Genomic DNA, 21,346 nt, shown 5'->3' with positions numbered 1-21,346 from the left:
AATTTATTAGGTTGGATATTAATATTTGTAGAGCAATACTCATTTACATCTGCATACGCCAGGGGTCAAACTCTGTGTATGAGTCGCAGCACTACAACATCTAATGTTTTCTCTTGTGTAAGTGTCAGTGTCTCACTTCCTCCCTGTTCTCACCCAGTGGATATGTTATTTGGCGTACTGTAAAGACTAGGAAAAAATTCTAATTATGGTAACAATGGTCTAGGACATTTGTGGCACATCATAGTTTTTTCTCATGATTTATTTGTCAGTTTGTTGCTGCCAGTTAACTCACCCATCATAACTAACCAGCACTAGCAGTGTTCCCCACTATAGGTAGCGTGTGCCGGGCCAACATCTCTTAAGAGCGCCATCCACCCACCTGGATTGAGCACAGCAAATTGTCAGACTCTGGTGTGGATGCTGGGGTTTTACATATCTTTTCTTTTGTGCCCGGCAAAGTGGAGTGTATCTGCTCTAGAGGTATAGCTTGAATCACTAAACAGGCAAGGGCTGTTATGCATGGAATGTCCTGGGCTGTCTGTATAAGAGCAAGCACCTATGCCCTCCTGCTATGCCTTTGTGATGTGGACCAAAATCAGCCCATCCTGGAACTAGCCTTACAAGAGTTTACTCTGCCGCAAAGAGCCTCTATTGTTAGGACTTCATAACAAACATCTGTCCAAACCGCAAAGACATTGAAGTCTGAGAGCTTGCTGATATTCTTCAGATTGTTCCCACCATTCTCTTGACTGTTTTCTCTTGACATCTTGACTGATGAAATATGATGTAAAGTTGTTAAATGGGGTGTTGTTTCCCTGAAGACTAGCTTTCATGTCAGGAACTGCATGTACAGTTGTATGTGAAGGCTTAGCCGAATAAACACAGCCTCTGTAGCTAATCAAACAAAACACAACATTTTAACAAATCCTAATTCACAGTTACTCCGGCATAAGTGCAGCCGGTACAAATGTTTAGACATCTAAACAGGACCTATTGGCAGAAATCACAGCTTGCAATATTTTTTTGTAGCAGTTAAAAATCTAAAAATTAGAATAATTTTCTTTTTTTCGCATGCAGAGCTTGCTTAAGGTCTATTCCCAACATTTCTGATGTTTAGGTCAAGGGAATGTGAGGGCCATTCCAAAAACTCCTGGGGCATGTTTAGCATCATTATCCTGTTGTAGACCCCACTCTCTTTCACCTTCAGCCATTTAACAGATGGTTTGACATTTGCATCCACAATTTTCTGATGTTTTGTGTAATCCATCTTCTCTTCACTTGCAATATTGGCAGTGCCATGGATAGCTCCATACAGGAGATTCTAAGGGTCTCAGACTGACAGAGACCCTACAAAATGCAATAGAACATTTTTGCATTTTATATTTCAGTATTATCAATCATCAGTTAGTTTATTTAACACATTAGAATATCTTATTTTACTTGTTTGGCAAAAAAGTGTAATATCTTTATATGGGAATCAAAATCCCTGGCAGTACTCCTTGCTACACAATCCCAAAGCATGATAGATCCACCCATGCAGTGGGACAGTCATGCACCATTGCCTTTCTTGCCCTTTCTTGAGCAGTTTTCTATGGTCTTCTATGGTTGTCGAGGTTTCTTGGTTTTCCAGATCTCAAATAGCAGTTCTCCTTTCTTACTAACATTACACATTACATCTTCTTATAACTTTCCCGTCCTGTGTGGACATTAATTACCATAGTCATCTTTAGTCCGTTGCTTAGACGCGTTGTGGTTGCCCAGGGTTTAAACAGTCATAAAATGTATAAAGTTCTAAAATGTTTCTAATTAAAGTTGGTGGCAATGACTCAGGGCTGATTTACTAATCAAGGTTCAATCATTTTCTTGCCAGGCCGCACTGTAAATGTTCTTCATTTTTGGCCACTCAGCACCTTGCTGTTACTTTGTGGTTTGTCCCTCCTTGGATCACTCTTAGTAGGTAGAATACTCACCACTGCTGAGGAGATAAACCCAGTAAATGTCACATAGATCTTGTTTAGGGATTCAGCGTGTTTTATGTGAAGTTTTATATGAACGCATTTCAACTTGAAACTGAAGATTAAGATCAAAAGAGCTCTTTAAAATAAGATACTTTGATATGTTATATTACTGAATACCATCTATCACGGCATGTATTGGTTAAGTAGTTTGCAATTTTGCAGTTGTGAGGCCATAGAGGGATGGATAGAGTTTAAATGAAACATATCTCCTAGGGACAAACACACACACAGGCATTCATTGTTCATGGCACAAAACCTTGTTGGATGAAAAAGAGCAATTAGAGTAGGAATAAGGGGGAATCACTGGGGGAAATGGCTGATGAAGACTTTATTGATTAGCGAGGTTTCACTGATCCAGCTTTCACTATAGCAATTACACTGCAGTCATTAGAGAGCAGAGCTACAGGAGTTCTGCACAACAACTACTGTCTAAACACAGTGCATGACCATGCCCACATCACATACCCCACCTTCTGTAGAAAAGTACAAACAAGCAGCTTTTCTGTTCTGAAACCAGCTGCAATACAACGGACGTCTTTAAAGTTAACATGCTGTAGATAACAGCTGTGCTTCTGCTTTTTAGAATGTCTATAAAGGAAGAAGAATTAGAGTTATGGAGGTATTATCATGGGGAGTTTGGGACTACTTTTGCCTTTCAATTTATTCTGATAAAAGGTTTAAAAAGCTGTGTTGCACAACATTCATGTTTGGCTTTTGTGTGACAAACATACTGGAACGTAACTGACATAACTTTCTAAGGTTTGACAATATAAACAATGTTGTACGTGAGACTTTTAACCTCCTTATGGCTTCTGGAGTGCTGAAAGTGTTATTACAAACTTTTATTACCAAAGAATAGCTCCACTAGTTTGTACAGGGGTTCCTGTAGTTACTGAATAATTCACCTTAGTGTGTAATAAGCTTTGCTCCGTTAAAGGGGTTAATTATAGTACTAGTTTGTCTTGGCCTCAGACTTGTCCTACCCTTAAGATGCCTGGTAAACTGGTTAATAAAACACATGCTTAATAATCTCACCATTTATTGTTTATGTAGTAGTTTATATTTATATTATTTTATAACTACAAACTGGTGGGGCTATTCTTTGGTAATAGAAATTTGTAATAACACTTAGGCTGTTTAAGGGGTTATGTACTACAATGTCTACTGTATGTAAGTCCTTTTTTGTGACCATAGATAGAAATAATATAATATTAAATGATGAAATATATTATATTTTGATACAGAATAATACTGTATTTATGTATTACTGTAGTTGCAGTATGTACTGGAATTATAGTAAAACTCTGGCAGTGCAGTTAACAGCCATATGCTGTACAGAAATATTAACTTTACTGTTCACAAAAGCTACAGATCAATATTACACACTGAAGACTCACATGTAGAGATGTATTGGTTTTTAGCCATGCTTTTAATTGGAACAGTATAAAACTATTTAAGCTTGACTTTTACTATTTAAGCTTAAGACAGTTACAGGCTCTATTGCTGATCTTTAGTAATTAGTAATAGAGATTACTGATCACCATTACTGTAGCACAAACACCATCATGGCTGAAATAACAACACGTCAAATGTAAATAAACGGATCTTTGGGGTGAGATTAACTTGTTAACAAAAAAAAGTGAAAAAACTGCAAATGAAACAATTGAAAGAATGATTCGCACAACTGGTAAAGCATGCTGGGAAGCCACATCCCAGTGTCTAAAATTGGATGTAGGTAGCTGATTTGATGCCTTGCTGTCCACACTATCCCAGAAGGCAGTGTAATGAATGTCTCTGTTCCCGAATCACAAAAGACACGGCAGCACACTGCTAGAGTGCGAGTGTTTAGCAGTGTTGTCCTTAGCCATTAGCATTTTTGCCCAATAAGGTGGAAGGCTAGAATACTAAACATATCAATTACTAACTAATTAGTAATACTGACCTTTTTCTGAGAATGTAGTATAGCTCAAAGTTGAGTCTACTCAAAAATCCCCAATGCATAATTAGCACTAGTGTTTTTTGAAACTGTGGTTTCGATGGACTTTCTCTCTCTCTTAAAAAGGAGAGTTCCTCAAGGGTCCTTTAGTAAGGCCAAAGGTTTTTATAGAACCGTGACAACTAACATATCAGTTTGGATGCTTGAATGGAAAGAGCACAGAGCAATGCAGGACAGCATTTAGGTTTCTGACCCAACAGCTTTACCGCTTTACCATTATCTGCTTTTAGAATGGGAAACGTGTCTGTCTGAATAGCAGCACGGATTCAGCAGGCAGGGTAGCAGAGGGTGAAGCGGTGTGTGTTAAAGGGACAAACACAATCTGTTTCCTCCCAAATAGAGATGAATCCCGCTCTGCCTCCTTTCTCTCAATCAGCCATGCTCGGCCAGTTCTGCCCATGCCTCGCTTCCTCTAAACACCCATAACCATTAATCCCAGACACACTATTTATATTTTCTAATTGTGAAGAGGATGAATTATCAATTATGGTTAGTGCTTAATTGCCCTTCATAAAGTTAGCCTCCCCCTGGCTTTAAAGTGGGCTATTTAAATAATGTAACTAATAGCTCTCTCCTTTACGTGGAGAATACATCTTCATTGTTGAACGCGGGGAGCGTGAGAGTCGCTCGTAATTTAACGGGCAATCGAGGGAAGGCATGCAGGTGGCACCGGGGGGACTCGTTAAGCGTTAATGAATTATGACACGACCTTCTGAGAACAATGAGCAATTAATGCCAGCATTGACTGACAGAACCTCACATCTGCTGTGGCCCGCATCCCAAGATCCCACATAGGTGCAAATGTCTGTTTGTTTGTGCATGGACTTGTGTGTGTGTGTGTGTGTGTATGAGTTGGTGGGTCTCATGTCCATTCAAACAGAACACACTGGGATGCCCAGGGATGTGGCCATTTGATGATGTTCTAAGCTGTAATCCTTAATATGTGCACTCACTCTGTATAACCTCTGTTGTCAGGATCAGGCCAAAGAATGTTTACATCTCCAGATGTATTTAGAGCTGTGCATCTGCAAGCACCTTACACAAGCCATGAATGCAGAAACATCTGTGGTGTGACCGAAGCTGAACGGAATTCAAGGTGTCCTCAAAGCACTGTCAATGTCAGTGACATGTGAGGTATAGTTAAGAACAGAAGTGTAGCGTCTTCTCCTCTTTCAAAGCTCTACAATGACCCACTGTCTTAAAACAGGCATGTAATCACTGTGTGTATTTCACACTGTTTAAAAATGCACACTGCCCATGAGATTGTGTGACTTATGGAACATTTTATGGTATAGAATCATGTGATTTTTTAAATGGAAAGATATAATTTAACTTGATGTAAAATAAATATCATTTGTACATAGTTAGAGGGGATTTTGGAGGAGCCTTTTTCTATTTAACCCCCTAAAACAGCCTATGGGCCGTCGCCAGGCCAAAAGTGTTCTTACAAACTTTTACCAAGGAATAGCCCCACCAGTTTCTACAGAAGCCCCTGTAGTTACTGAGTAATACACATTAGTGTGTAATAAGCCTTTCTGCATTAAAGGGGTTACACCTCAGACATTTAGTTTGATTTGCTCTTGATGGGTGAAGCGAGTGGTACCACCACTTAAAAAAAGGCTGTAGATGCATATACGTCTATTATGGGATTTTAAAAGATATCTTAGAACACTTAGAAATCAGCCATTTCACTGTCTGCTAAGTCATTTACAAGTGCAACAACTGCCAACATGGCCAGATCAGACCACAAAATGTGTTAAGAGGTTTCCAGCAATCCTAAAATGTCTTCACAGAACCTGCAGGTAGCTTTTGCCACAATTAATGTAAAAATGCAGCATGTTCCACTAGAAAGAAACTGTACATGTTTGATTTTCTTGGGAGGTGTGCAAGAAGGAAACCCTTGCTGTCAAAAAAACAAACAAAAAAAAAAACATCAAGGCAAGACTTAAGATTCATCTGTCCAAAGCACATCGTTCCAGAAGTTCTGGTCTTTGTCTTGATGTTCTTGGCAAGACTATCCCTGATGATTTGTTTTGGTTGTTTTAGCATGTTAGCATGTTATACTAAGAACACTTCTACCTTCTGTAACTGCAAGTGATTAAATAAATGATGTCAAAATTGAAAGAAATCATGGCCTTATTTTAAGCTGGCCATGTTTCTGTATCCTAAGTAATTACTGGTAAATGTCCATTTTTTTGAAGACTTAGAGATGCCACAAGTGTCTCTTTCACTGGTACTGCCTTAGTTCATTAAGATAACATTTTACTTACAGAACCACTAGAGGGCATCCACCAAATCCTGTCTCTCCTCACTGTAAAATACTTGAATATGTGGGAGTATGCGAACTGACCTTTACCTTATGTGTGTGTGTGTGTGTGTGTGTGTGTGGGTGCAGGCCGAAGGGATGATTGTTACTAAGTGCGTCTTTTGGCATAATTACCCTCTCCTGCAATGATGTGGCCTCTTAACAAATCGTCCAGCAACTTTCCACATCTGCTCCATGTCAGCATCTGGCAGACGCGCTCACCCATCCCGGACGCAGCAGAGAGCCCTCATTATGGCCGCTGCTGAGCAGGTAGAGCTGCTAGGACAATTACGGGGCAATGCAGCCGACCTTGCACTCGCCTCAGTGCCCTAAAACTCACATCTAGCAGAGAGCTGCAAAGATGCAAAACTATGACATATCAAAAAGTATCATTACATGCACTAAACATACTGATAACTGCAAAAACAAATCTGATTCATGACTCAGTCCGTAATCAGATTCCTTTGTAAATGCACGCTGTATTAAAAAAGGCACCTCAACAGTTCCTCTGCCAAAAAGGTTCTTTGCAGCAATGCTATAGAAGAACCACTTAAGTCAATGGGTGAATGCATCAAATAAGCACTTTTGTAAATATACATTTCCTCTTTAATTAAGATAATTCTTAGAACTGCTCATTTATTAAGACACCTTTGTAAGACTGTAAGCCAGTGTAATCACAGGTTTTATGGCAAAAATAGGGGGCAAGTGATCATTTTACTTTAGTAAGCAGAGGGCTGAGTAAGGCTGAAAGTATTTTACTCAGAGTGGTGGAAGGGGAATGAAGTGGAGGAGAGTTCGGAGAGTAAAGCAGGAAGATAAAAGATTAGAGTAGGACCTATCAACTTTCCAGCTGCCTGAGCAGAAACCTCTGGTCTTTTGGTTTCTCCAAATGACCAGGCTTTTGAAAAACGTTTAGAGCACACAAACCAGCGGGAGGTGGACATCTCCGGAGGAAATGTTTTACAGTTCAGATTTGTTTCCTTCATCTTTCTGTTTATTATGTTCATGAAATTAAAATTTGTACAAAAAATCACATTTTTTGTGTTAGTGTTTCACAATAACCACAATAATTAAATCTTCTAAATATCAAAACCTTTTTTTTCTGGGGGTCACTATTGGTATTGGTACCCCTCCTGATGTTCTCTATTTTTGTCATGCTAAATGGTGTCCAATCCACATACAAACTGTAGCATAAAACAATGCCAACATGAGGAAACACAAATCCTAGATTTTACCTGATAATTTCATTGATCATATATTTATTTTGTGGCAAATTGCAAAACACCTTTATCACCTATGTGAAAAAATAATCACCCACTAAGCCTAATTATTGGTTGTACCACATCCAGCAGCAACACCAGCAATCACGTATTTCCTATGACCGGAGTTACATCTTCACATTGCTGTGAAGAAAGTCTTCTCAACTGAATTGGTGCAATTCAGGAACATTAGAAGGCTCAGTAGGGTTCAAGGCAGGACTCATGACGAGGTCACTCCATTAATGTTCTAGGCCATTACCCTTTTATTAGTTGTTCATCTGGGTTCCTTTTCTGACTTCCTGGATGAGTTGTTGCTGTAGATGTGTTTTGGTAGGCCGAGCAGTTCTGGAATGATAACCATTTCTACACTGATTTGTTTTGCTTAAATTTGCCTGATTTGAAGTGTTGATATGCGGCATACCTGCTGCTTGTCCAGACAATTTAGCTTACTTCACGTTGCCGGAAAAGTTCTATATTGGTGATGTTTAACAGGGCTGGCAGTAATCAAGCCTTGGTGGTTCTAATCTCCCTCACTGATCCTAACTACCAAATGAATTTGATTAGTTGGTTGAGTAGCTAAGTAGCCAGTTGGTGTTGGACATTTGTTTCAATTCATACAGTGATCATTTTAATCATTTTAAACTGTATTTTATGGTCGTTCAGGTTGTATTTGTCTTATATTAAATTCAGTTCATAGATCTGAAACAAGTAAGTGTGGCATACATGCAAAAATGGAAGAATTCAGGCAGAGGCATATACTTTTTCACAGCAGTGTGAAAAAGGTGAGCTATGCTCATGTTTGGCTGGAATGAAAGCCTGCAGCCACATCGGCCCCTGTGTCAAATATAATTTTTTAATATTTGCTTTTTGTTATTGTTATTGTTTTGACATGTTGAGTGTAATGGTGTGTTAAGTGTAAGGTATTTACTGTTTCAGGACCAGTTTGTTTGTGCACATGTACAGATGTAGAAACCTCAACTTTCAAGCTAAAATGTATTGGATTTGTTGAAATTTGATAAGAACTTTAATGGTATGGCCATACCTTGAGTTACCTTAGTAACTGCCCAAATGAGGTGATGACCAGTATTATCAGTTTGTATATAAAAGCACTTACTTTATATGATCTCCAATCAGTTGTAAGCATAAGCCATAGCCCAACACAGATACTTGATTTGTTACGTTTTCTAGCTATTATAGTTTTTACTTTAATCTTTTACCTATTATTGTTTGATTTGATGTCTTCATGCACTATCTAGTCCACATCACCTTCACTTCCTGACTGCCTATGCTCTTGGAGGCCTCGGTGTATATTCTGTCTGCAGGGCGTGTGTCTGTGTTTTATTAGAACTAAAGAAAGGAAGAGGTTCAAGAGACATCAGACTGATCTTTTGTCCAGGCAAACTGTGGACAAGAATAGAGGGAACAGAGGCCGACAAAGAGAACAGTTCAGTCTGTGAATGGAACTCCACCCAGCGACGCAACTCCTGCAATTATACATATTATCCACTGTTTATCTGGCTGCTCTAGTCTTCCTGGTGTCCTGATGATTTTATTGGTTCTGGAGGTGGTAACACAGAAACCGAAGGGGGGGCATGTCCATAAGTGTGCCCCTTCTCCCTGACTGTGAGCACCCTCTGATCTCCCTTGCCTGCAGCGTCTGTCTGTAGACATAACTGCCCCCCGACAGCTGCTGCTCTTCTTAGCAGCCCTCCTTTCCCCTTGTAACTTTTGTATCGTGGGTACCTGTGCCTGCATTGTCACTGAGACGCACTTTTGTGTCCTGGCCCTGTGTAAACACTTGTGCGCGCGGTGTGGGCTGCAGAGAGGAAGTTGTAAACCACCAGTAAGAGCTCATTCATATGGAACTCGCTCAGTTACCGGGTTTACACATGCTAATGAAGGCAAACAGCGGCCTCAGTGGGGACAGACATTGGCTGATGTTTGACCATGTTAAAAGCAAGAAACATACACTGTGGGTTGCCTACTACTGGAAAGAAACAGGGCAGGACAAAAAGACTTGGGAATGGAGATGGAATCGGTCTGAGCTGTAAAGCAAGAGCAAGGGGAGGAAATGAGATGCTCAGTGAAGTGGGGAGGAATTAGGAGGCATTCTCCTCCACATCATCACAATAGGTCTGCGCTCTTTACATAAGATCATCAAGTATTTTGTCGCCATCACACAATAAATCTTGACTTTTTGCCAAAATTTGAATATGGCAGTTTTTCTTTACAATGTGTCAGATTAATGGACCAATAGAAATTCACCAAAATGACCCAGAATAGTCTTTTCACTCCTGTAAAGTTGCCATTTTAAAGATATCATATATTGCCACCATTTCAAAAAAATGCTGTCATTTACATTATGCAAGCAATCACCATTTCTGAGATATGACAGCAATAATATAAAAGGTTTAGACCTTGTCTGGCTGTTGTCTGGCTCTGGCGGTTGCTTCTTATAGATGCATTTAATGTGTTTCGGCTTGTGTCTATGTTGCTGTTCCATTCCCTATCCCATTACAGATGATTTATAAACCATGTTAGAAATATTAGCAATACTTCCCCATGAGGCCTGTAGCTTCTAAAATTTAATGGCAACTAAAATCAGATCAATACTGAATCAATGATTAATAGACCTGTCAGCAGTCCGTACTGGAGCTACATCTCGGCAGGTATTTATCTACTAAATACCTACTATGCTGATTTTTTATCATTCTTATGGTTCTTCAGATTGAAGAAAAAGCCATTTAAGGTGAAAATATGCCTGATATTGCATTAAAGAAGTGTAGTAAGTGAGCTACCTAATCAGACGGTCACACTAATGGTTTAATGGTAGAGCCCCCTTTAGTGTGGCCATGCATTGTGGGCCACTTTTATCAGAGCTGGACACCCGCTGAGCGTATTGATCCAGACTGTAGCAGCTATCATCCTCTACCAGGCTCGCACTCAACCATGACACATTAACATACGATCATAACTGTAGAAGGACAGGCTGATTAATAGCGACGTCAGTAGATGACAAAATGGAAGTATTAGAAGAAAAAAAAATCAAAGAACATAATATAAGACACATGTAAGATATAGCATATCTTAAGAAATATACATCATGGTGCTGCATGACTTCACAGAATTCACATTTGCAGCAAGGTTTGTGGCACTATCTGAAATGGCTGGTCTTATATATAAAGAATGGACTGGTGACCCACTGGAAAAAGAGCAATCACATCAATGCTGTATTCAGCATACTCAGTAACCTGATTTCTATGGCCAAACATTGATCTCCATTTGCTTTATGCCACTATACATTGATCTCCATTTGGTTTATGCCACTATACATTGATCTCCATTTGGTTTATGCCACTATACATTGATCTCCATTGATTTCATTTCTATTTTCAACCACTAATCTGCATTTGATTTCCATTGATTTCATTTCTATTTCTCACCACTAATCTGCATTTGATTTCCATCCATTGAGCATGTTTTAGTTTAATATGTATGTTTCTGAAGTTGGTAGCTATTGCCAAATAATGATCTCCATCTGGTTCCTTTTGCCATTTTGACCTTAATTAGTTTTTTTGTTACTAGTTACTGATCTCCATTTGATTTCCATTTCCAGACCTTTATCTTCAGTTGATCTTATCTAACTTATCTATGTTTGTTCTTTATTTGCACAACATTAATTGACCTCGTTTGATTTTTAAATATTGCTGTTCATTTGGTTTAACATGATGTGTATTGCTGAGTTCGGATCTCCATTTTCCATTATTGCCAAATATTGCTCTCCATATGGTTTCTTTTAATATAGTGACCTCAATTTGGTATTTGTTATTAAACATTGACCTCCATTTGATTTAACCTTGATCTCAACATTGATTTGTATTGTGGACTTTTATCACCATTTGGGTTCTATTTCCAAACATTGATCTCCATTTGATTTCTGTTGCCTAACCATGTCCTGTTTTTGATTAATATCACCAAGCATTGACCTTCATTTGATTTTGACCAAATATTGCTCTTCATTTGGTTTCTATTGCCATACTGACTTCCATTATCTTTCTGTTTCTAAACAATGATTTCCATTTGATTTCCATTTGAGACATCTCCATTCCATTTAACCGGAATATGCAATGGATTTATCTTGCTGAATATTATATATTATCTCTATTTGGGTTTCTATTGCCAAAGGTTAATGTGCATTGGATTCCTGTCAACTAGCAGTGCTTTCTATTCATTTTATATTGCCAAACACCTTTGTTTGATTTCTACTTGATTTCTTTTGTATGAATTTGATCTCTGTTGGGTTTCTATTTCAAGACATTGATATTCTTTTCATTTTTTTTTTTTTTATTCGACCTCTCTTCCATTTCTATCGCTGAATTTTGATTTCTGCTTTAAATCTACTGAGGAACTTTTTGGTTGATTGTCTGTGGGCTGGTCTGGTGCAACAGTTCGCGCGCGCTCTGCCACCTGCAGCCTCGCGCTGTAATGAGCTGCTGTTTATTGAAGCGCGCTAAACGGCGTGAGTCACGTGGGTGGCGGAGAGCGCGGCTCTTCGAACCAGCGGAGTTAAAGAGCGCAGCCCTGAACATCGGGACACATCTGGGCACGCAGCAGCTGGAGGTGCGAGGCTTTACGGAGCAGCTGGATAAGACCGACAGAGACGCGCGAGCTTGTTCTCCCCTCAGGTGCCCCGGGGTCTTCGGGGAAGCCTTCAGGACCGAAGATGTTTGAGTATGAGGAGGCGGGAGCGAAAACGACGGCCAGTCATAGAATCTCCTTTTCCATTATCGACATATTGGATCCTAAAAAGTTCACGCGTAAAAAGGTGGATGGAGTTGCTCAACAAAACGGAGAGTCGGGTTTTGGTGGGGAGTGGGGGAACGTGGAGAGCACGCTGAGTGGAAAAGGAGGAGCTGCTCCTACAGATGCTTCATGCGTTAATAAGGACCCAGGTAAGAGAGCATCCACTGTTGTCCACCAATGTTAAATAACAAATTGATCAGACGCGTAGCAATGTGTGTGTGTGTGTGTGTGTGTGTGTGTGTGTGTTTGTGTTCACAGTGCAGTGTTAACTAACTGTCGTCACCCATGCGTTGTGTAAATCTCTGGATATAATGTGTTGCTAAGTAGATTTTTTTATTTTATTGTATTTTATTCATTAAAATGTAATTAATTGCAGTTTATTGTTATGTATGATACAGTACAGAAAAATACTTGGAAATTGGACCAAAAAAAATAAAAGCCAAAAACAAACAAACAAACAAAATAAAAGCAGCGCATATGGAATATCATAAGTGGTCTTTATTTGACCTTCCCTTAATTTCTAAGGCTGTATGTCCCCTCAACAATCACAAAGGCTTGCCGTGTGATTGGCACGGGGCAGTAAGGACAGATAATTGTTTAAATGGTCCCATTGAGGATGCCTGCGCTGCCTTTGATCGATATCCCATTACTGGATGCTGCATATCTCCCTGCAGCACCTTGCAGGTACAAACTTCAAACCCCTTCCATGTCTGATGCCAAATATCGCTCGATTAAAACTTCCCTTTAAATAGATGACATTTATCGATTTGCCGACAAATATGAAACTCTATTAGCACGTCACGGGTAGGTGCTGGAGCTGGATTTAACCGGGATTTCTTTCCGCAACATGACATTTGAAGCGATTTGTGATTTATAAATTATTAAGGGATTATAGCCGAATCCACCCAAGTCCCCCTTCTTAACCCTCGCCTCGTTCCACACACATAACTCCCGATCCATATCTCCCCAGTCCTACTCGGGGCATGCTCTAAATGCCTCAAATTAAACTTGTGGGGTCTGCATAGAGCCGAGTGAGAGAGGGGATTTCTCGCCGTAGCTTCACATCTACATACCGTTAATAAAATAAATAAAATAAAATAAATAAATAAATACATCTTTTTCACAGACTGTGGGTTGAATCACACAAACACTAAATGCATCTACTGTGTGCCATTCTTTCAGAATTACACAGATTGACACTGTAGTGATTTGTACAATTAGTCATTCAGCACTTTCAGCACTTTTATAACTATAAACCAGCTGTACTGATTCCATTAAATCTTTACTGATTCCATTAAATCTTTACTGATTCCATTAAATCTTTACTGATTCCATTAAATCTGTGCTGATTCCATTAAATCTTTACTGATTCCATTAAATCTGTGCTGATTCCATTAAATCTGTGCTGATTCCATTAAATCTTTACTGATTCCATTAAATATTTACTGATTCCATTAAATCTGTGCTGATTCCATTAAATCTGTGCTGATTTCATTAAATCTGTACTGATTTCATTAAATCTGTGCTGATTCCATTAAATCTGTACTGATTCCATTAAATCTGTGCTGATTTCATTAAATATGTGCTGATTCCATTAAATCTGTGCTGATTCCATTAAATCTGTACTGATTCCATTAAATCTGTGCTGATTTCATTATATCTGTACTGATTTCATTAAATCTGTACTGATTTCATTAAATCTGTGCTGATTCCATTAAATCTGTGCTGATTTCATTAAATCTGTGCTGATTCCAATAAATCTGTGCTGATTCCATTAAATCTGTACTGATTCCATTAAATCTGTGCTGATTTCATTAAATCTGTACTGATTCCATTAAATCTGTGCTGATTTCATTAAATATGTGCTGATTCCATTAAATCTGTGCTGATTCCATTAAATCTGATTGTTGATGTTTTATGCTTTTAATCAATCATTACTGACTAATCACATCTGTACTGGTTTCAGTGCTGATGTACTGATTGCAGAACTCTATTATTGTATTATGTATTATTGTTGTGCTGATTTCATCAGTGTTGTGCTAATTTCAGCACTGTTGATTTAAGCACTGTATCATTGATTTAAGCATTGTTGTACTGGTTTCAGAACTGTTGTACTCATTTCAGCATTGTTGTATTGATTCCAGCACTCCTGTACTGAGTTCAGCACTGCATTACTGATTTTCGCCCTGTTGTACTGATTTCAGAACTATTGTACTGATTTAGGCCAGTTGTATCATTTTTTCCACAAGTGCTCAGCCATTCTACAGGGCATTTCCTAACCCTGTTTCTGTATCGTTTTCAGGCAACAATACAGTGAATGACTCCCAGCACACTTTCACACCCCATCCCACACACGAAGCGGACTCATCTGCAGCCCTCAGCACCATTCAGTCTCGCTTGTCTTCCAGCGAGGATGGGGATGCTGTTGATGGAGAGAGCAGCGGCACAACAGAACCGTCACGCTCTCGCCGCCGCAGACCCGACCACGGGTGCACCAGGCCCCGCCGAGCCAGGACCGCTTTCACCTACGAGCAGCTGGTGGCCCTGGAGAACAAGTTCCGTGCCACACGTTACCTGTCTGTGTGCGAGAGACTGAACCTGGCTCTGTCGCTGAGCCTCACTGAGACCCAGGTGAAGATCTGGTTCCAGAACCGCAGGACCAAGTGGAAGAAGCAGAACCCTGGGGCTGATGGCACCATGCAGTCAACCACCACTTCGCTTCCGAGCCTAAGTCCCAGTGCCGGAGCAGCAACATGTGGACCTGCTCCAGTAGGATTTCGACCATTCCCCCCTTTCAGCACCGGAGACGTCCTCTTTCACCCCTCCAGCGCTATGCCACTGCCATCCGCAGGCAGCATCCTGCATCCATTTTTGTCCACTGGCTATCTGCAGCCTTCGCTCTTCCCCCCTCATTTATGAAGTCATGCAAGGTCACAGAGCATGGCTCTCGAAAGAACAAAGGAAATGTGACATCACAATTGATTATGAAATTGAACTGATGATGTCATAATGTGCAATTGTTGGACTCACAAAACCTCAAACTGGTCTTTCTCATACCTTAGTGGAATAGCTCCAGTACTCAAAGACAACAAGCCAAAATATGCCGTAGATGTGTTTTAAGTATAAAATCTATAGAAAAAAGTAGAACTTAATGTAATTCAGTCGTTTAAACTTTAAATTTAAGTTATATTTATGAACCTAATACTAAACTTGGTATTCTTGCTGAAACTACAGGACTGTATCAGAACATGACACATCGACCTATATGTTGTTCCAAGAACATGTTTGTATAATTCAATACAAAAGTGTCTGTTTCTAGAGTTTATGTCTCTAATGTGCTCTAAGGTACAAAATTATTATTTAATGAGATGACTGAGATACCTTCTTATGGGGAAAAGAATGTATGATTATAATAATAAAAACATTACTGATATAAATGTTTGATTTGTTTTATAGATTTTGACAAATTCATTGCTTAAAAGCTATCTTTTACACTACTTTAAAAAAGAACAACAGAAAACCATAGATTAAAGGATGGCTCTTCAAACCTCCGCCGCCCATTTATTTATTTATTTTTATATGAGTGGCACTTCCACTATCTAGAACTCCAAAGCAACACTGTCAATGTAATAAACCCTACTCTGTAATGATGTTAAGACAGTATGACACATTTATTTAGTGTAATGACCTGAATGTCAAATGTGAATAGTGTAATGTATCCTTGCTGCCTCTAGATGTCACTCTCTCCACATTACATTCAGACACTTCTTCTAATTGCATAATCTCTATGGAAAAGAAACAGATGTGTTTTATCTATTGCCTTTGGGATTAGCTGTAGTGAGCAGCATTTGTGATCCAGAGCTAATTATCCAACATCAGTACTTGAGCTTACTAATGCTTGTGTGGTTCAATGCAATCAAATCCTTGCAGCAATAAAGAGCCATGTTTCTAATAGAGGTGTGTGAGTGTGAAAGTCGAAAGAACCTTCATGTGATGTAAGGTTCCTCACACTTACAGGGCTCAATCACAAACATGGCTCTTCATTGGACCAAAAGTGCTTCTTCTATGGCATCGCTCTAGGAACCCTTTGAAGCACCTTTATTTTTAAGAGTGTACTAGTGTGCCAGTTGTTTCACTGCATCATTCATAGAAAGTCATAGTCCATGTATGAAAGATCTACCAAAAATGGAATGCAATGGAATTGGATTGGCGCTGAATAAGTACAACCCAAACACTATATTTCCAGAATTTAAAGACGTACAATTAATTCTGCTGCTATTGTCTCCCCTCATATAGTTGGCCTAGCCGTCAGTATTAGTGAAACAAACAATCATGAAACTGAGAACTCAGAATAAGCTGATCAGAGACAGTCCAGGGCACTACTGCGTGTGTCAAAAAAGTGTCTTGTCATCAAATGAAAGCACCTCACCTTGCAGTTGGAAAATGCCCCAAAGCATACTTTTTTTCTAAAGCAACAAAGGGGTTTACAGGGCCATCAATTGGAGTGTCCTTATCACGTCAAGTTAACTGACAGATAATATTTTTTTAGGAAAAGCTGAAGTCAATACATACATTAAATTACATACAATAAAGTTGAATGCATTCTGTAAAAGAAATTGCAACCAAGCAGTTCATACATTATGTTTCTTTTCACAATTACAATCACCCTCAATATACTGTGTGTTTAAATAAAGGACACCAAAAGAGGACTAACTAATTAATTTCAGACCTGCTGAATCTTTCTGCTGTTACACTGTGAATTTCCCCACTGCGGGACTAATAAAGGACTATCTTATCTTATCTTATCTTATCTTATCTTAACACAGCCAGGGCTCTACAAACGTAGCTCTATGACATAGTTGTACCACTAGGGGGCAATACAGATCCATTTCACATCTCTTCCTCTAAAAGAGCCTGTTCATTTGTAAATGATGCATTATTGAAAATTGTAAATGGCCTTTAAAGACACACTTATTTTGTATTTAAATGTCAAAAATCCCAAAAGCTAAAAATACATTTGAATAAACTGAGCAGATGTTCATGTTTACACCATGATTGGTTAAGGCAAAGAAAAACATAAGAAAAACAAAAGAAATCACAAATAGCACACAGCAAGTTACATGTGTCATAAAGAGACTGTCAGTGACAGTGTTTGTTTTCATAGCATTAGCAGCCAGAATGGAGGAATATTACTGGAAAATCACAACTTCCTATCAAGGCAGTGAACAGAGCCAATGAGAGAAAGAGAAGAAAATATCATGCAAACGCTATATTAAATCATACAGTCACTCTCTTTTCATACGTCTCTGTGCTAGACATTTTGATTCAACCTATTTGGATATCTAGATTTATATATTAGATTGATTAGCAGTATTTCTGTAGTATTTATTTAATTAGTCTAAATTTCATACAATTCTAACCCTGGCCCTGGCCCTAAACCTAAATTTTACCTACGACATTCAACCTAACCCTGGACCTAATCCGATCCTTAAAACTAACCTCAAACCCTAAACCTATCCCTGGTCATAATCATAACCCAAAACATAACCTCATGCCCTCAACTTAACCCTGGTCCTAATCTGAACCCTAAACTTAAACTTAGCCCTGTATCTAACCCCTAACTAAACCTCAAACTCTAAACAGAGTATCCCTATTCCTAAACGTAACCAAGACCATAATCATAACTATAAACCAACCTCAAACCCTTTAAAATATCCCTAGTCCATAACCTGACCCTGACCATGATCATAACCTCAGCCTATAAACCTATTCCTATACAAGGGTTCAATCCTAAACCTAATCGTTGTCTTAAATCTAACCTTTGTCCTGTACCTAACCTACTTTGTTAAGAATTTGTGTGTGTGTGTGTGTGTGTGTGTGTGTGTGTGTGTGTGTCCAAAAATCTGAATCCAGGGCTGATGGACTGAAGTTGATTCTGACTGTGAGTGTGTTTCTATTGTTCTGGCTTTAGCTATATCCAGTCTGTTCCTCAATCTGTGGCCCTTTCTATCCAGCCCACCTCAAGCTGTTTCATCGTGCTTGTAAAAGCACCACTTGGTCAGGCAAAGTAAGAGAGATTTTATCAGATTTTTTATCATGTTTATAATTTCCATCCAATTCCTGAGACTGATGGAAACTAGAGGAAACTAAGTGCCCCACTTGTGCTATAAGAACTGTTGTTACCTCTCCAGATTTTGTCATACAGAATAAAGGTACCGCACACGATTTAGCCGTACATGTACATAGACACTCTGACAAATGATCGATTAAGGTTCTCTGAGGTTAATTGACCTATCTGTGCAGCACCCACAAATGCATTCATTCTCAGGAACGAATAAATGCTGCCAAAAATCTTATTCAACCCACTGAGCGACTGTAACAACCCCATTTCATCAATGCTAGACATTTTGAGCATTTTTTATGAATGTCTGTATTCCTGTGCCTGTGAATTCTAAGAATTAAAAACAATGAAGGTCTGTAATTTATAGTGTTTTTTACAATGCATATGTCACTTAAATCCTTCTCCAGTCTTAAGCTTTTGCTGAAGTTGCCACGTTATTGCATTGCAGATTGCTCAGTCAGTTCATCACCACTGAACTGACACTGTTAAACATGACACTGGCCGAATTTTTTATTTTACAGGTTACGTACAATCACTGTTCATTTGTTTAATAGAACAGGTACTAGCATGATCATCACATACAGTTGCTGTCTAAGTTCAGGACATACCTGAAAACACATGGATCATATCTGGCACATGGTTTCACTCTGCCATAATCACAAGAGACACGATCAAATTCTGCTCATAAATCTTCACATGCGTTAAAACATCTGCACACACGTGTCATTAAACATAAAACTCACACATAGAGGGTGCGTTCTGGTATGGTCGCGCCCCAAGTAATTTCATTGACCACTAAGGGTTTGGGGCTTTAGAGTGGATGTCCTGGGCTTGGTGATGGATTAACATCATACATGCACTGTGAAGCCCTTACTGCAACTGGACCTCCAGGCTTTTTAGCTTGTTTTTGTTCAATACAAAGATGCTCATATTAAAACTCTACAAGTGTTACGGTACTAGTCTTCTAGTCGTTCATTGGAAGCTTTTGGTAAAATGAATGTTGGTTGGATCTTCACAAGCAGACCAGAAGGCCTTTTTAACCATCTGTACAATTAGCAAGTAGCAGTGGAATCAATCATTCACATTTTTGATTTACAATGGACAGGACCAGTTTGGGTGTAACCAAGGTTCAGTCAGTTGTTAGAAAAGGAAAAAAATAAAATATGGAATGTATTTTATATGCTTTTTATGTGCTGTGTTTAATCTAGAACCACCAAAAATGCGGTGTGTTAAGCATTTTTGTAGAATGCGCTAACATACTACAAGAGTCTAATAGACAGATGTCAGAAAGTATTATCGTACTACTAGGTATGTTTTTTCCTCTTTTTCTTTGGGTGAATTTGAATATTTATGATCTGATCTGACCTATGACTAATAGTCATGATTTGTCAGTCAAAAACATTGCCCAGTTTGGTAGAACAGCATTTGAAAAGTGTTAACTCTATGTTATATAGCGAATCTACACTCTGAGCTAAACTCATTAGTTTGAATGAGATTTCTGCTCTGAGCTTTCTTTAATACTTGTCCAGCCAAGTAACGATAGCTACCAAAGACTTTTTTGGGGGCATATCAAGCATGGATAGGCCAATTGTAGAAGTAATCCAGCAGGGAAACAGTGCTGTTTATGTGTGTGTGTGTATGTGTGAGTGCATGTGTGTCATAAGCGAGAGTGAAATAGAGAGAAATAGCCTGAGAGAATACTGTAAACTCTATATTGAGGGAACTGGGAACAGAAAAAAAGAGCAAAGCGTTATGAGTGAAGAGAATTTCATCTCTGGCTCAAAGCCAGATGGCCTCACCAGTCTCACCCTGTTTTCTCACTCATAGTTTGATGGATCGGTGGGATGAGGGTACACTAAAAGGCTTCACATTGACTGATCAATACTGTATCTATTTTTTGACATTGGTGGACAGCGGGGAGATGCAGCATGCCATATGGAACGCCACTCACTCTCCTGTGGGCTGAAGTAGATGTACACTCTTTGACATGTTTTATGTCTCATGCACTTTTATGCCATGTGGCACAAACTCTTATGCAGAGTAACTCACAGTCTAATCACCTTTCAAATGTTGTCTTGCCCAAGGACTTAGTGTGCTTGTTTGGATGTGGAATTAAATTGTACGGACAACAGCTGCCTTATGGAGAGCACAGTGCTATACCAGCCATTTGTATGCATAAGCTTTAAACATTCTCGAGCGAGGGTTTCAGTGGTGAAAGCATGCCTCTAAATATGCTATTCATTACCATATGGGGCATTTTTTTCACTCTTTATGTACATTACTTTACAAGGCTACATTCATTCCCAGGAATACACATTTCATGTTGGGATAACCACTTGGGAAACCACTAGGGTATTTTTGCTATTTTATTCTAAGGAGCCTGTGTCTTACAGCCTTAAATCAGCATGCTTTTATTTTTGGCCTCACGTCTCTAGAGGATGCTCATGTCAACAAGTCCTGCCAAACTCTTTACGGGTCTGTGTGTGTCTATGTCTGTATGTCTGTGTCCATTATTAGCTATGTCTAGTTTGACTGCACTCCTCTTGTGTTGGAATATTGGCTTGCTCTTTCGTGCCAATAGACATGTACTGTGTGAACAAAGTATTTGGACACCTGCTCATTCACTGTTTATTTGGAAATCAAGAAAGATTGTTTTTGTTTTGAACATTGTTGTGAGGATTTCCTTGCATTCAGCGACAAGAGCATTAGTAAGGTCAGGATGTTGATGAACTTCCCAGCTCATCCCAAAAGTATTGAATAGAGCACCATCATTCCAGAAAGTAAGGTTCTACTGCTCCACAGCTCAATGCTGGGCAAAGTTATACCTCTATAGCCCACACCTGG

The 21,346-nt window shown here is 39.2% G+C and overlaps 1 protein-coding gene across 1 annotated transcript; it reads left to right on the top strand.

Annotated features, from left to right (window-relative positions):
- Positions 1 to 12,127: 12,127 nt before the first annotated feature.
- On the top strand, positions 12,128 to 15,767 carry nkx1.2la (NK1 transcription factor related 2-like,a). The gene is made up of 2 exons (XM_072676927.1): positions 12,128 to 12,530; positions 14,684 to 15,767. The coding sequence occupies exons 1-2, from the start codon at positions 12,302 to 12,304 to the stop codon at positions 15,298 to 15,300; spliced, it is 846 nt and encodes a 281-aa protein (XP_072533028.1). The 5' UTR covers positions 12,128 to 12,301; the 3' UTR covers positions 15,301 to 15,767.
- The last annotated feature ends 5,579 nt before the right edge of the window (positions 15,768 to 21,346 follow it).

This window comes from Salminus brasiliensis, chromosome 4, assembly GCF_030463535.1.
Source record: "Salminus brasiliensis chromosome 4, fSalBra1.hap2, whole genome shotgun sequence".
Lineage (NCBI taxonomy): Eukaryota > Metazoa > Chordata > Actinopteri > Characiformes > Bryconidae > Salminus > Salminus brasiliensis.
This window is presented reverse-complemented; position numbering and strand designations above follow the sequence as displayed.